This window comes from Notamacropus eugenii, chromosome 2, assembly GCF_028372415.1.
Source record: "Notamacropus eugenii isolate mMacEug1 chromosome 2, mMacEug1.pri_v2, whole genome shotgun sequence".
Lineage (NCBI taxonomy): Eukaryota > Metazoa > Chordata > Mammalia > Diprotodontia > Macropodidae > Notamacropus > Notamacropus eugenii.
The window spans coordinates 333,851,860-333,869,147 of NC_092873.1; the positions used below are offsets into that span (position 1 = coordinate 333,851,860).

Consider the following 17,288-nt stretch of genomic DNA (forward strand, 5'->3'; position numbering starts at 1 on the left):
AATTGTTATGGAGTGAAGCAAGCTAAATTAAGGGGGAGATCTAGAGATATATTAAAACAAGGTGTAAAATGAAAAAGCAATAAAAGAAAACTGAATTTATTTTAATTCTATCAGGCCTAGAAAAGAGTTGAAAAATTGCACCTCCCTCTTTTCATTGCAGATGTGGAGGGCTATAGGTGTGTAATACTGCATATTTCCGTCAGTTATGGTTGTTTGATTGCTTTATTTTCTGAGTTAACTTTTACTCTTTTAAAATATTTGTCATAAGGGATGGCTTACTTTGTGAGAGATTGGGGGAAACATTCAGAAATAAATGTGATAAAGAATACAAAAGGTGAAGAAAAGAGGAAAAAAAAATCAATTCTGTTTCTACCCCTCTCCTCTTTCTCCTTTAGGTCCTTTAAAACACTTTTTGATTATAATGATAACAAAGTTGAGAATTTAGAGATGATGACTTTAAAAAAAAAAGTCAGCATTTAATTTTATGTAATAAGTCTTCAAAAGAAACCAACCAACCTTGACCTTGATGATTCAATGGTAAATACATTCGAAATAGAATTGATCTCACATGTGTATCTGGCAGACCCAAAGCAATAAACTGAGTGTTGAGTAGTCTGACAATAGGGTCTTCTTTACTCACTCTGCCCACTGAAAAACGATTGTCATTAAGCATTGCTAGTTTTTGTTTTGTTTTATTGTGTGTGTATGTGTGACTACTTTATTTAGCATAGTTTGTATTAAGCTATAGGACCCTGGGAATCCATCTTTTCATTTGAACATGTCCATTGGGACATTCATCAGTTAAATGACTGGGGGATGAAAAGAAAAGATAGCTAAAATTCTTCTTTATTAGGAAGAGATTTGCAAGTGTGCTGGTGATTCCAAAAACGAAACCACAGCCAGGGTTTGGTAGGTGTATTCAAAGGAAGAGAGAACAGAATTTCTTTGGTCTTGGCTTTTTTCCATGATAATGTCAAATTCTGGAAAGGGATCATTCAAATGTTCAGCAGCGGTAACTGACAGCTAACATACAAAATATAAGCCCATAAAAGATCATAGCTTGGTTTGAGCATTCTGCATCAGCACAATGACCCAGAAGGAATTTGCTACTGAAAACCACCTGAATTTTAAAAGATACCAAAAGAAAACCATTTTAGAGAAGAACTTCTTCTGTTGATGGTATAGAAGAGCAGTGAAGAAATCGCTCATTATTTATGAATTGTTTCTTTGCTCTAACTCTATTTTTGTTTGTGATTCATCTAAAAGAAAGGTTGTTAGAATCAGTCAAGAAGAAAATAATTATAATTATAAATATGTTTCTTAATTCAAATTGTATTGATCTTTGATAATACTTTTAAAAAACATTCCACATATTGTATGATTAGGGCAAAATAGAGTGGGGGGGGGGGTTTGAAAATAGTATTAAATTTCAAGTCCTTTGATGATGTCACTATAAAATGTCAGGTCAGTCAGATGATTTTCTTCAACTAAGAGCTTACGATATAGATAAAATATTGCCAGAATATTTCCAAGTACTGTATTCCAGTAAGCATTTTGGAAACCCTGGAGGCCTTTAACAGCAAATTAGTCATATATTTTATGCACAAATGTACCCCTCAAAACTTTGTTTTAATGCCAACAAAGGAGATGATATGACTACTCCAAAGTGATATGGGGAAAAATATAAACAAACAAACCTTTAGTGTGTGCCTAACTGGTTTCTTGGCATGGGAAAGATTTTCAGCTTGTAAGTATGTAAGCAGAGTCCATCCCACACAAATGTTCCATCAAACAAAGTGTTTATTGTAGAGTGGGCCTGATTCTGAGACAAGGGAGTAAACTGATGCCTTTGGGTAGGTACATTAACCATTTCAGAGCACTCTGAAACCTGGGTGCTCAGTAAAAGCTTGTTAAACCAAACAACCCCCAACAGTTCAGCATTAGAAAAGGGTCTTTGCCATTTAAGACCTAATGAAAGTCATTTATTTCCTCCTAAGTCTCCAAGCATGTATAGCTAGGCCAAAAATGAAATGTATGAAAATGAAAAGTAGCAAAACTTTTCCCAGTTGCAATAAATAGAGAATTAAAACTCTCTAGAAAATTAAGAATGGTGTCATGAAGTTATTGTGTTTTCTTCCTTGATATTGGTAGCTGAAGGAAATTTCTATTTTAAAATACTCACTTTCACTTTCAGATGTGAAATTTGAAGCTCATTGCTTTCTATCTGGGGGACCAAAGTTACTGATGAGTTACACTTTTTACAGTGATCCTTGGATGACTATTTAAGAGATGGGAATCAGTTAGAGGAAAGAGGAAGTTGAAAATAGAATGGGGAATTTTTACTAATTAAAGTTGGAGAAATGTAGAGAAGCAACCTCAGTGTCTGAGAACAGAGCAAATTGAACATGCTCCCTTTAAGGGAGAGAGAAATGATTAGACTCTTTGGCAAAATTTTCTCCTCCTTTTCAGAAGGGAAGTGAAGAGTTGGCAGTGTCAAAATATGAGTGAGTGTGATGGAACAAAAGGGAAGGCAATTTTACACCTTACTGAAAGACACCTGGGAGTGGTTTTACCTCCCCTGGGCTCCAGACAGACTCTCTCAAACACGCCTAAAGGTGGATCTTTGGAAAAGTAAGCTCCATTTGAATGAGATGTAATTTATTTCCCTGTCAGGGAAAGTGCAGCAAGTAGCAAGATATCTTCAGAGGAGTGGAAACTGAAAAGATGCCGGAAAGTGACAAATTCCTGTTTGATCAGCTATAGAGACTGGGCATCTACAGTTGTATGTAAGTTTTAATGGAGTCTGGAGTGAAGAAAATATTTCATGTTTGTGGGATATTTTATTTCCCTTACAGCTGAGTTTTGGGACATTTGCCTAATAATGAAAAAAATGTGCATAATGTAGAACGTAAGCTTAGAATGTTGGAAGATTTGTAGAGCTCCTAGACAAAATCTTGGAATAATTGTATTACTTCTTAATTGTAGTTAGCTAGAACTACTTCCAAATGTTTTAAATACAAGAGGATTGTATCATCAAGGCAAACAAAGTATTTTAGTCATTTCAGGTCAGAGAAAGCAGAGCTGTGCTCAGGGTAATACATCTTGAATAACTATGATGTTTTCCAAAATTATATATACATACACAGAGAGACACATTAGATTTCTGCTTTGTTGTTGTTGTTTTAAACTGGGTCAGATTCTTGAACTTGAATGCATAATTAATCCTGACTATTTCCCTCAAATGGAGTTATATAGCTTATATAATATTTTATAAATGCAATGTGAATGGCAACTGAAGGATAAAAATTTATTTCTGTCTCCCTTTTTAGGTTTTGACTGAAAGCAAAGACATTGAACTATTACCCTGCTGGATTATCTGAGAATATAACAGCAAAATGAGTTATTATGGCAGCAACTATCGGATTGTGAACATGGAGGGGAATGTGCCCAAGTACACTAACTGCCACCCAGAAAACATTATAACTGAGAAGCGAAGAGCAAGAAGACGGTTGCTCCACAAAGATGGAAGTTGCAATGTGTACTTTAAGCATATTTTTGGAGAATGGGGAAGTTACATGGTTGATATTTTCACCACCCTTGTGGATACCAAATGGCGCCATATGTTTGTTATATTCTCATTATCTTACATTCTCTCTTGGCTGATTTTTGGCTTGATCTTTTGGGTGATAGCCCTCCACCATGGAGATCTGGTAAATGATCCAAATGTCACACCTTGTGTTGACAATGTCCACACTTTCACAGGAGCCTTTTTATTCTCCCTTGAAACTCAAACTACTATCGGCTATGGCTCTCGCTGTGTCACTGAAGAGTGTTCTGTGGCAGTCCTTGTGGTTATACTGCAGTCAATCTTAAGCTGCATCATAAACACCTTCATCATTGGAGCTGCCTTGGCCAAAATGGCAACAGCTCGAAAGAGGGCCCAGACCATCCGATTCAGTTACTTTGCTCTCATAGGCATGAGAGATGGAAAACTTTGCCTCATGTGGCGCATTGGTGATTTTCGACCAAACCATGTAGTAGAGGGAACAGTGAGAGCTCAGCTACTTCGTTATGTGGAAGATAATGAAAGGCGGATGACAATGGGATTTAAGGACCTAAAGCTAGTCAATGACCAGATCATTCTTGTGACACCAGTGACCATTGTCCATGAAATTGATCATGAGAGCCCTTTGTATGCTCTTGACCGTAAAGCAATAGCCAAAGACAACTTTGAGATTTTGGTGACATTTACTTACACAGGGGATTCCACTGGGACTTCACATCAGTCAAGAAGTTCTTATGTGCCTCGAGAAATTCTCTGGGGCCACAGATTCAATGATGTTTTAGAGGTGAAGAAAAAATACTACAAGGTAAACTGCTTACAATTTGAGGGAAGTGTTGAAGTATATGCTCCCTTCTGCAGTGCCAAGCAATTGGACTGGAAAGATCAGCAGCTAAACAACCTTGAGAAAACATCCTCAGGCAAAGGATCAGGAATGACTGAAACCAAGGCTAGACGAAGGTCATTTAGTGCTGTTGCCATCGTTAGTAGTAGTGAAAATCCTGACGAGATGACCAAGACCACAGCTGATGAGAATAATGAAACACCTTATCAGAAAGCTCTTCTGCAACTAAATAGAATCTCAGTAGAGTCCCAAATGTAGCCTGCAGTGGCAGTTAAAAGTGGATTACTTTCCCACCCAAGTTTTCTCAAGGTAGCCACAAAAAGGCAAATGGCTTGAAATGATCTGAAAAGAAAATAACAGTCTAGATCTAGAAAGTCAGTTTTTGTTACTATACACCTGGATAAGGACAAGAATAGAAAAGGACCATGGTTAATAGAAAATCCAATAATCTCTCACAATCAAAATGTTTTGAGGTCTGTTAGAAATGTTATATTTAGGAAACAAAATTGACATTTCTTAACTGCATCTCCTTTCACTGTCCCTGACCACTATCCAGTAAAGGAACCATCGAACATTAAAATAATAAAAATTAGAACTCATTTATATAATGCTTCATGATTTACAAAGCACTTTCTTTATAGCAATCTGGAAAAAAATAGTATAATTATCATACCTATTTTACAGAAAAAGACGCTAAATATCAGAAGGGCTAAGTGACTTGCCCAGGATTACATTGATTCTTGTAACTATGGGTAGATATTGAAACCAGAATTTATCCTATACATTTTGACTTCAAACCCAGGATTCTTTCTCCTTTATCTTCTGCTTATCAAAGAGCCTAAAACACTAGTCATAGTAAAAAGACTTTGGTAAGTGTCATTTGATCTCCTTTTGCTTAATTGGCCCTAGATTGTTCAAAATGATTTTTGCCTTTACTGACCTTTGAGACAAGTGGAGAAAGATGCCTTTCTTTTATTCACAGCAATCTGTTTTCCCTCAATTCTCCAGTGGCATGAACGGTGAGATTGAGGTCATGATATGAGATTGAGATGACTGATATGCTTTGAGACCATGGGCTCATGGTGAACTTAAACCCAATGTTTTGGAGTCCCCCTGTCTTTTAACTCATGATTGGGTCTTCATGGTGGTGACAGAAAGAAGGGACAGAAACAACAAATTTTATGCTCATTGCCACCCCCAAATTGCAATAGGGAGAAAGATTAAGGAGTGGTAGATGCAGTGACAGATGAGACTTTTTTTACCTTTTCCTTGGAATTAAAATATAGCTCTGCATATAGAAAATTTGCACTCATGGCTATTTATGAACGTGGTTTAGAATTTAGTCTCATGGCCAAGGAAAATATTGTTCTCCATAAGGCTCTTGCATCTGCTATCATTGAATAACGTACAATGACTGAGTTGTGAATTAGAGCTAACTTTTTCTAATGACTAAAGACTCACATTTTGATTTTAAGGTTAAAGTTTTATTTTCTCCTCTATGTAAAAGTCTAAATTGTAATTCTAAATGGTTTTTATCCATGAGAAGAGGATAGAAATACTTGAAAGCTATATTTATGTATGGCAAATTGAGTGACTAAGAGGTAATTATGGGGGAAAAGATTGTTTTAGAGCAAATGAAAGACAATTATGATAATTTCTTCTATAATAAATCAATTATCTAGAAAGAAGAAAAATGGCATTGTAAAACTTACAGTATATTCTTACATTGAGTCAGTGAGCACCTTCAGAGTTCTCCGTACTTTTGCATTGATTTTTATATTGGCTATAATCGCTTACATCAGATTTTTATTGTCCCTAAAAGTATATGACATTATTGATGCTTCATCTAGAACAAGGATTGATTCACATAAAGTGAAATTGAGATAATTAAGATAGGTTAGATAGAAACTTATGGATTTCACTTTGCCTGCTTATAAGTCATTAAAGGTTATTAAGGAACATAATCAAAATAGCTCCATTATGATATGAATTAGTGGGATGTGCAGGTCACAACCTGCAAAGTTAAATCTGCAAAATTGTTGTGAGGTCTAATTCCTCTGATCCAACATTTAGAATTCTTGCTTCTTTCTTGCCTTAGGATAGCTAGGTAATAATTGCTTTTATAAATGTATGTGTTCAAGGTTACCAGTAACAATTATCTAGTTAAATAAGTCCACAAAATCTGCTTAGTTGAAAAATTACTTTATTTTTCAGCCTAGGTTCAGCCCAAATTCTCTTGCATTTTTACTTGGATAGACATTACTCATTCATGCTACTTGCTTCTATTATGTTTTGTACAAAATTGGCTCATTATATCTCCTCTGCTAGTAAATTGAATTCTGGAATATGACTCCCTAAATACATCCATTTAGTATGAGTGCAATGTAAGCCCTATCTTAAGTCATAACATCTCTTGTTTAGTTTTAAATTTCTTTATTGGTCTATCTTCATACCGAAATGTGTTATATAATAGTAAAAAGCATCAAAATAAAGAAATTAAATAAAATAGTGCTTGTATATTGCTATATCACACATGTTGTGAAAGATATGCTATCGTCTATTATGCAGTAACACTAGGGAGCTCAGGGCAACCCCGTACCCAGATGACTCCTTGAAACTGAACAAAATGACCTCTAATAAGGTAAGTGGCAATTGTCTTATTGCATTTTTTAGTGTGCCCATTGCAAGACTTGCCTAACACCAAAGTATCAAATCATGTTTTTATTAAATTATTTTTTCTCTTTATTAGATTAAAATCACATCTTGGTACAAAAGCACTCACTGTTCTAAATAATATTGTTCCCAGAGCCTTAACTAGGGTTGGACATATAAAACTTTTTTCTAGGATGACAAATTTAGAAAGTATTAACATCAATTATAATTATTTAGCCCAACAAAAACAGCAAACCTTAGCAACTAGTTTGGAGGACTAATTACCTAAAATAAGAAGCTATCAGTAAGAATGCTGGGTGGATTAACACCCCAAAAGGTGGCCACTAAAAACCCAACTAGCCCCCCCCCCCCCCCGCCAAATAATGACATGACTCTTGCTTTTGGTTATAGCCTTGGTGTTCACATTGAATAGTTTCACTGCATTGAAGGCTTACTTGGAAAGGGCTTCAGAGACAGGAGTGAAGATGGTCAGATGTTTCAAAGTACTTTTGCTTCTAGCCAACAGTCAAATGATTTAAACGACTGGCATGCCTACTGACTTTATACTGGGGGAAGATATAAATGGTTCTATATTTAAAGTACACATACCTGCACACCTCCCCAGTTATCTCTTTATGTTCATTCCAGTTACCTCCAGCACTGTTAAGGTAGTTTACTAATAGAACCAGGTACGAGCTAGGAAAGTAGGTCAGAAGACTTATCCAACTTTCATGAGGGCATTTGGAGGATAGTAACCATCTGAAGGTTATTTTTTCCCTGGGAAGTGAAGGTAAAGAAACTTAAATTACCTGAAAGTGTTGTTCCTATACCAGAAATTCCTTTGAAATACTAATAATTGAAGGATCTTGAGAAAGGAACTAATGATTTCATCTTCTTTCCCTCCCTTTTTTCTTCCCCCCTGCAATGGAATTGCACCCAGTTTTGCAATCTGGACGTCAGTTTGGGCTAGGGATCTAAAAAAACTGCACTATCTTATCACTGGAACCATAACTGGCAGCAAACCAGTATACCAGCAAAAGGGGTACTATCAGTCCTAAGCAGCAAGAAACCTAAATGAAAGCTGCATTTCATAATGTCCAGAAAGTCATTCTTCAGTAATTCAGAAAATCTTAAAGAAAATATATGTATGTATGTATATATATATGTATGTATATACATATGTATGTATATATGTATGTATATACATATATATGTATATATATGTATGTGTGTGTATATATATATATATATATATATATATATATATATATATATATATATATATATATATATATATCCCTGGAAAAAAATGAATGTGTTTCCCAATTGAGCACTTTTGTTAAATTAATATCCTTCTGAATTGTGCCAGGAAGAGTGTGCTGGGCTCCTTTTATACACCCTTTGTAAGGTTAGGATATGGAAATTCTATTTAGGGTAGAAAATCCTCTTGCCTATTGGCCAGATACACCGATCCATTGCAGTCCCTACATAAAGAGAATATTGCAAAGGCATGTGTCTAGGCTTGTGCACTATTTGAGGTAAGCTCTGTATTTAGACTTTTGGAAAGTACCTTGCATGCCTCTTATGCTACAATTTACTGCCTCAAAGTAATAAATTCCTCCCTCAATTACAGAATGAGATTCGTTGGTGTTTCAGATGTTTGTTTTTTTAATTTGGGGGTGGGTAGGGTGGAAGGAGAAATTGATAATTTTATTTGTGCCCTAACACTAAGTAAAAGTACAGCAATGTGGTGATGAAGGTACAAAGCTCAAAGAACACTTCACAGAGAAGTAATGGACCAGGCTACAGAATCAGATAGCTATAGCTGTTTTATTTTGTTTAACAACTATGCATATTTGTTATAAGGGAGGACTTCTACTTAAGAGGAAATAAAATTTAGTTGATAGTGATAGCATAAAAAAAGAACATTGTTAAAGCATTCTAAAAGGTGCACAAATTGTACACAGAGAAGGGAGGAAAGGTGCAAAGCAGAGCTATTTACTTGGTTAGGCTCAAATATGTTTATTTAAAAACAAAACACTATATAGTAGAAGTTCACAGTTGTGCATATGTCTTGAGAAGTGTGACTGTTGATTATATTGAATTTGCAATTAACATGTTCTTTTTATATTTTTTAAAGAACAAAAGGATGGAGTTTGGAAGTCAGAGGTAGACCAGTGAGAACAGGGATCTCAGAATGGATGTGGTAAACTGGTTTTGGAGGAGATAGTCTCATGAAAATGCAGTCTTTGAAACCCAAAGCTGTCTATGTGACCCAATTCAGATGACTGTGGGCAGAGAGTAAACAGACATCCAAAGAGATCAGTTTCCCTGAAAGGATATTTTACTTGTGTTGCTGAGAGACCCTTGATGGCCTAGATTGTTAAGTGACTTTTCTAAGGGTAAGAACAACTTATCTCAAAATGAATTCTCAAGTGATGCTTTTGCTGCTCTCATGTTACAGCATAAACTGAAATCAATCCAATTGCAGTGATTGTAGAGGAGAGAGTATTGGTTTCAGGGGAAGCAGACAAACCTAGGGTTGAATCCCAGTTCAGCATTTACTATCTGAATGATCTTGGACAAGTCACTCTATATGCCTGAGCCTTGGTGTCCTTTTTTAGAAAATAAAGAGGTTGGGCCAAATAGTCTCCAAGCCCCCTTCAAATTCCATTATATTGCGATCCTATGAAGTTCAACTATGAAATTTGACCAGTATGTAAATGATCTGTCATCATTACTATCTTTTTTCTCTTTTATTGGGAGATTTCCATATCTCCTGGCTTGAAATTTCAGTATAGGTTTTGGGGAACTTGAGTCTAGTGTCTTAATTCTGTTTAGTATATCTCCAGGTTTTATTATAAAGATAAATACCTAGAAGAAAAGTCCTTCTCTTTATTTGCCCTTTAGCACCAGTTATATTCTTTCCCTTCCTCCTTCCTTTCCTTTCCCTTCCTCCTTCCTTTCCTTTCCCTTCCTCTTTCCTCTCCTCTTTCCATTTTCCTTTCCTTTCCTCTCCTCTCCTCTCGTCTCCTCTGTTCTCCTCTCCTCTCTTCTTCTCTTCTCTCCTTTCTCTTTCTTTCCTTCATCCTTCCTTCCTTCTTTCTTTCTAACAATCAGGACTATGATTCCATCACTGAAGCAGATTCCCAGTGTGAAAACACTCTCCATCCATGGAGACTTGGCAATTCATTTGTAATAAGCCCTGCAATCTTAAGGGACTTGTTCACGATCCCATAGCCAAGATGTATCAGAAGCAGGCCTTGAACCAAGGACTGAGTAATAAGAGCAGGCACTGTTTTATTCTGTCAGTGTATTAGACAGGTCTTCAATCTAGTCTGAGTCCAGAAAGGGTAATTCTGAGTAAGCAGAATAATGAAAATTTGGCTCAAATCCCCATTTAGTGTATTCTCTAACAAGAAACCAAATTAAATGAAGAAAATAAAACTTTTAATTTGTCTAGGCCAAAAAATAATAGGAATCTTAGAAATCATCAGTGCTTGTCTTCATTAATCCAATATAGAAAAATCACCTCTAAAATGAGGTATTATAAAAATATAACTTAATTTGCATAATTTAGCTCTACAAATAAGGATGTCTTGCTAGAGGAAAAAAAGAAGGAAACAACTATTTATTAAGTACCTATTATGTATCAGACACTGTGTAGAGGGCTTTACAAATATTATATCATCTAATCCTCACCACAACCCTAGGAAATAGTTGCTATTATTGTCTCCATTTCACAGTTGAGGAAAACAGAGGTTAAGTGATCTGACCACAGTCACTCATCTACTTAGAGAATGAGGCCACATTTGAACTCAGGTCTTCTTGATTCCAGGCGCAGCCTTCTATCTTTGTTGCCACTCAGCACAAATAGACCAGCTTTTCCCTCACCAGCCCCCCAAAATAAAAACAAAACAAAGCAAAACAAACAAAAAGCAAACCACTGTTCATAGGCTTATTGCCTTATCAACTCTTACTCAGATTATTTCCTTGTTAAGTCATCATCTGTACTCATACTCAAAGTTAAGATATAGCCCAATTTTTCCCCTTCATCACCTCCTGCTGTCATGCTCTCATACTGGGGACTTTAACGTACATATTGACAATACCACAAAAATGCTCTTGCCTTAGTTCGACAATCTAATTAATTTCCATAGCCTACTCCTCAATTCTACCACAGCTATGCACAAAGACAGTTATTTTGACTTTGCTTTCATTCCCAACCATTCCGTTTCAATGTTCTTGATTCTGAAATATTCTTGTATGTCATCCAAATATTTTATTGTTCTATCTTTCCTTACCTTGTGACCCCTAAGCCTGTTTTATTTCCTTCACATTATCATCTTCATTCCTACATCCCCTTGGTAATTTCCTAGGCTACACCACCAGGCTACCCCTCACTATGTTCCCTTCTCTATTTTGACTTCATTAGTGAACCGAATCTACTCCACCCTTGAATCCTTTGTTCCCCTGTTTTTATCACCAATCATAACTTCCCCAAACCCATGCTTGGATTGCTCCTTCTCCTCTACTCTCATTCACATGCTGTTGAATGGAGCTAGAGGAAATCATGAAACTTTGCTAATTGAGTCCTCACTTGGAATTCATGTCCTCCAATCTCAACTGGGTTCTGACTTCAGAAAGACAACTATTCTATTTCTCCCTGATTTGTTCCCTATCATACTCTCTAAAGTAGTTGTTCTAAACTTTCCCATCTCTCATCAAATCTCCTACTGCATTTCCTCCTACCCCACACATTCTCATCAGAGGACTTCACCTCATGTTTCACCTATAGAAGTTCAAATTTCACCCACAGTTCAAACCTTATGGAAAAGCCCTTTTGCAAAAGACTTTTACATAAGGCTCTCCTAATTATTAACAAGGATGATTTGGGATTTACTTCAAAATAAGTAGAGTTGGCAGGACCTTAGAAGAGATTTCTTCTTCCTTTTTTTTCTGCCTTCTAGATTTGAGAGAGAACACATAGTTGTAGGTTTTATTCTCCTACCCAGAGCTCTCCCACCCAGCATACACTTGCCTCTCCCCTGCCTCCAGATGTGGCACCACCTCCTCTCTCTCTAAAGGGTTTAAACCTGTCATTTCAAAGTTCGCCATGGATGGTGATATTGCTGCTCCCGTTGTTGACCATGGCTCTGGAATATGCAAAGTTGGCTATGCAGGAGACGATGCCCCTTGGGCCATCTACCCCTTCATTGTTGGATGCCCCAGACATCAGGGTGTGATGGGGGGGTATGGGCCAGAAAGATAGCTGAGTGGGGGATGAGGCCCAGAGCAAGAGCGGCATTCTGACCCTGAAGTACCCAATTGAACATGGTATTGTCACCAGCTGGGATGACATGGAGAAGATTTGGCATCATACTTTCTACAATGAGCTCTGTATGGCCCCTGAAGAGCACCCTGTGCTGCTTACACAAGCCTCCCTGAACTCCAAAACTAGCAGAGAAAAGATGACTGAGATTATGTTTGAGACCTTCAGCAGCCCAGCGATGTATGTTTCCATCCAGGCTGTGCTGTCCCTGTATGTCTCTGGTGGTACCACTGGTATTGTGATGGACTTCCGTGATGGTGTGATCCACACTGCACCCATCTATGAAGGTTATGCCCTTCTCCACGCCATCCTTCATCTGGATCTGGCTGGTCATGATCTGATGGACTACTTCATGAAGATCCTGATCAAGAGAGGGTACAGTTTCACTACCGTAGCTGAGAGGGAAATCGAGTGTGACATCAAAGAGAAGCTGTGTTACATCGCCCTAGACTTTGAACAGGAAAGGGCTTCTGCTGCATCTAGCTCCTCTCTGGAAAAAAGCTATGAGCTCCCTGATGGTCAGATTATCATCACTGGCAAAGAGAGGTTCCAGTGCCCAGAAACTCTCTTCCAGCCATCTTTCTTAGGTATGGAATCCTGTAGAATCCACTAAACTACCTTCAACTCAATCATGAAGTGTGATGTTGACATCTGCAAGGATTTGTATGCCAATTCCGTATTGTCTGGTGGTACCACCATATACCCAGGCATTGCTGACAGGGTGTAGAAGGAGATTACAGCCCTACCTCCCAGCACAATGAAAATCAAAATCATTGCCCCACCTGAGCGCAATTGCTCTGTCTGGATTGGAGGCTCCATCCTGGCGTCTCTTTCCACCTTCCAGCAGATGTGGATCAGCAAACAGGAGTGTGATGAATCTAGGCCCTCCATTGTCCATTGCAAATGCTTCTAAATGGACTGTGGGTGTGTGTTTGTTTTGATTGTTTTGTTTTTGTTTTTTGTTTTGTTTTGTTTTTGTCAAAAGAGTGTGACATGATAATTGCCCCCCAAAAGAGATGAGATTGGCATGGCTTTATTTGTTTTTTTGTTTTGTTTTGTTTTGTTTTCAGTGCTTGATTCAGGATTTAAAAACTGGAATGGTGAAGGTGAAGGTGATGAGCAGCCTAAGTATGTTGGAGGCAAACATCCCCAAAGTTCTACAGTGTGTTTTCAGCACTCTGATTGTACATTAGTGTTTTTTAATAGTCATTCCAAATACTGTATAACGCATTGTTACGGAGTAATGAGCCTTCATGAGGGCTGTACTCTGCTAGAGCAAAGGAGCTCGAAGGAGATAGGTAACAAATTCAGATGGGGAGGGGGAGAGGGGGGAAGGTACTGGTATTGCTTTACATGTAAATTAATGTAATCCTTTAAAAAAAACTTTTTGTATCCTCTGCCTTAATACTTGCTCCTTTTTTTGTCAGCCATATTGAATGCCCCCCTAAATTCCCTCCCTACCCCCAAAATAGATGTGAATGAAGACTTTACAGTCCCCCTGCGAGTTTTATGAGATTCGTGCCAGTATTTGGGGGAGGGGAGGAGCTTTACCTGTACACTGACCTAAGATCAGTTCAAATAAAAGTGCACACATTAAAGAAAAAAAAAAAGAGTCATCTGGAGAGAGAGAAAGACTTTGGGAAGAAGTCAGCATTTAGAAGAGCTGGTGCCTTCCCAAGAATGTTGCTATTTTTAATTTGCTGTACCAGAGACAAGAGACACATACAATTTACACTAGAGACACTAGAGAAACCTACACCTTCCATATCTCCCCCCAAAACTGAGACCATTCACTGAGGCCTTCCCTCCCCCCTCATCACACATCATGCAAACATCTTCACCCCTCCACTATCTCCTCTTTCACACTGCTCTCAGGTAAAGAAGGAGTCTTTTTTCTTTGCCAGGGTAAACCTCTTTAAATGTGTCATTGATCATATCTCTTTCTAGCTTCTCTAGTGAATTACTTTCGCTATCATCTCTCTATTGACTCCTTCTTTGTTGCCTCCAAAACATAAACATGCATCCCCCATCCTTTAAAAAAAGCAACACAAAAAGCCTAAATTGACCTTATAAGGGTTAGTTTATTCTATTATGAAAAGCCAAACTCAGAATATGGGAAAAATCAATTTAATGGCTATGTAATTTATTAGAAATGCTTAATTGCTTAGAAAAATGCAAATAGGCACTAAAAGAATACATAACCAGCTGCAAATGACATTATGTCTTTGTTGATTCCTTTTCTCTCTTTCTTTACCACTCTCCTCCATCATTTGGTAGGGGGTCAAGGAGGTAAAAGGAATGACGATTTTCCCTATACCTTGGTCTGGGTAAGCAAGAAGAAAAAGAAGTTGTGGATTAAACTTTGTTAGTTCACACTAATTATACTTGCTAGTTTGACTGGATCTGTTTTCCCACATTCCCCACCTGGCTCAGCAGGAAAAAATATGGAGACTAATTTCACTTGCAGTCCTGCCCCTTCTTCTCAGCTTCTTTGCTTTGATTTGCTCTTAAAAGGAAATCCTCCTCAAAGCCCAAAGTCTTGGCAATGTGAGGAACTCTGGGTAGCACATGAATGGGCACTCATGCAAACATACCAGTCTACCAAATCCCCATGACATCTCATTGACAGAGGTAATCTAAACCAAGTTACAGATAAGTAAATATATCCATTGTTTTGGAAGGTAAGTAGATTGCAGGGTACAGAGCAAATAATGAGGTATACATTCCATGAGGTAAGCAGTTAGAAATTCATTCTTGTTTTTCAATACGTAACTTCTCTGAGATCATTTAAAAATACCCCCTCCCCATTCTAGGTTTACTTCCTTCAGCAAGCAACCCACTTCTAATCCATCTCACCTCATTTTCAATGAGTTCGTATTATTTAATACACGTTAATTTTAACAATTAGTCTAAGGAAACTTTGTCAAAAGAATATCTATTGAAAAATAAAGCATAATCTTTTAAAATATTACCTAGGAGTGTTGCTTGTCTAAACCCTATTCTGTTGGATCAGCCACCCCATTTGTTGGTATAGTTAAGTAACCTCTTTTAGAATGGAACTTGGTGAACAGATCTCCATTTCTGAACAGATCTACTTAGGAAGCAAGAGGGGCCTGTGGTTCTTAAACCTTACCCAACTGTTAGAAAGACATTGTCAAAGCCTAGTTCAATGCACGGCAAACTCTTAACACTTTTCTCGATCTTCTTAAATTCTTAAGCTTGAACTTTTCTTGCTTTGGCCCTTGACTCTTTCTTGCATCCCTTCTCCTGATTCAAGAAGTTCTAATTTGGGTTAGTTTCATGTTTTCCAACAATTCCATTCTGGCTGTGTAACAGTAAGGGGCCTGACATACATGGGGGGGTGGGGCGTTCTATCACAGGTTCTTTGATCTGCTTCTCTAAAAGGAAAGGTAACTTTTGAGGGGTTAGCAATCTCCTTTAATCAAACATATTAATCATTCGCTTAGTTCAGGGTAAAAAGTCAGTACCCTGAACTTCAGGAAAAAAAAAAACAAAACAGAGAAATCTAAATCAACAGACAGTGTCTCCAATCTGTCTGACATAAGCAACACATACATCGTAGTTCAATAGACAGATCCAACTGTCTGACCATTACATGCATGCATAGTTACCAGAGAGGGAAGCACTAGTATATGGGTTTTCAATGCTGGGGGCTGCTTAACAGCTTCCCAGAGTCTCATCTGGCACACAAACCTTCTTCCAAAAACTAAGCCCCAAAGTAAAAACGTACCTCAGAGTCTTTTTACATTTTTTAAAACCAGAGGGTATCACATCCCTTGAGAACCAGTGCCTCATTAAGAAAAGGTATGGGTCTTCTTACAGATTCCCAGGTCAATCAATAGATAAGAAAGATCCTCCTTAATCACATTATTCAGTCAGAGGCACTTTTAGTAAAACAAAAACAGCAAAAGATCCTACTTTGCTTGCCATTACAGGCTGTTGCTCTGGTTTGATGCTCTCCTCATTGGCTCTTGGTTGTGACCATGCAGTCTTTCTTCCATTTTTATATTGCTTCTCTTCCCAGACTGAATGCTACTGCTGGATATCAATCTCTGATATTCATTTACATGTCATTTTAACAGAAAAGAAACTTATTTTCATTTGTTTTGCAGTTTTGAAAGATTATATGGCCCTATTAGTGTAGATATTCCTTTCTACTACCCTAGATTTCAGCCTTTCCAGACAGATTCATTTATCTAGCAAGCAACTATCTGTTAATGAACCTGGGGTCTCTTCTGGACCCTCCTGGTCTGAGTGATTATTGATAGCAACTGTTGTTGTTTCCCTGCCAGCCTGATGTCATTATTTTTCTTTGCCTCATTAAAGGGCCATCCCCTGATTACTTCTTAAACAGGCCTATTCACTGAATGGGTGTTACCTCACCCTAAGTGAGTACCTGAATAGACCTTGGCCTAAAGGGGCCAAGGTCTCCCAGTGCATCCTGGGTCATTTCCAGTCATCCTGATGAATATCTGGTAACTGGATTCAGATGGCTCTGGAGGAGAAGTGGGGCTGGTGACCTGAACAGCCCTCCCTCACTCAAAACAAAGTCAAGTGCAAATCATGTCATCATCTCTTTGACGGCATGGTCTTCTTAGGCAATGAAGGATGAACACAACAACAACAGTCACAAAGATAACTTTTGAGAACTCAAGTTTACCATTGCACAACACAATAAGACATAAAAGTGAGACTTTAGCAGAATAGTGTTTCTTCCCCTTAAATATGATTCAGAAAACATTAGTTAACTATGAGAAAAGAGTTCAGGCCTTGAACTGTATTCCTTTCATGAGTAAGTTACTCATGGAAAGGTAATTCAATACAACTTCTAGAAGCTGTATTCAGAGGTATCTTGACTATTATAAATATCCAAATTA

The 17,288-nt window shown here is 37.7% G+C and overlaps 1 protein-coding gene and 1 pseudogene across 5 annotated transcripts in view; both read left to right on the forward strand.

Moving 5' to 3' along the window:
- The window catches only part of KCNJ16 (potassium inwardly rectifying channel subfamily J member 16), a 129,497-nt gene extending 122,585 nt beyond the window's left edge, over positions 1-6,912 (forward strand). For 3 of the 5 annotated variants that reach the window (XM_072645541.1, XM_072645543.1, XM_072645540.1), the window contains one exon: positions 3,330-6,912. In XM_072645541.1, the coding sequence (XP_072501642.1) occupies positions 3,396-4,664 (1,269 nt within the window). In that variant the 5' untranslated portion in view covers positions 3,330-3,395 and the 3' untranslated portion in view covers positions 4,665-6,912. Of the gene's footprint in view, positions 1-2,673; positions 2,787-3,329 lie in introns of all 5 variants that reach the window. The other 2 variants (XM_072645542.1, XM_072645544.1) reach the window with 1 other exon arrangement.
- A 94-nt stretch (positions 6,913-7,006) lies between these two features.
- Positions 7,007-15,303, forward strand: LOC140528067 (actin, cytoplasmic 1-like; annotated as a pseudogene).
- Positions 15,304-17,288: the final 1,985 nt, after the last annotated feature.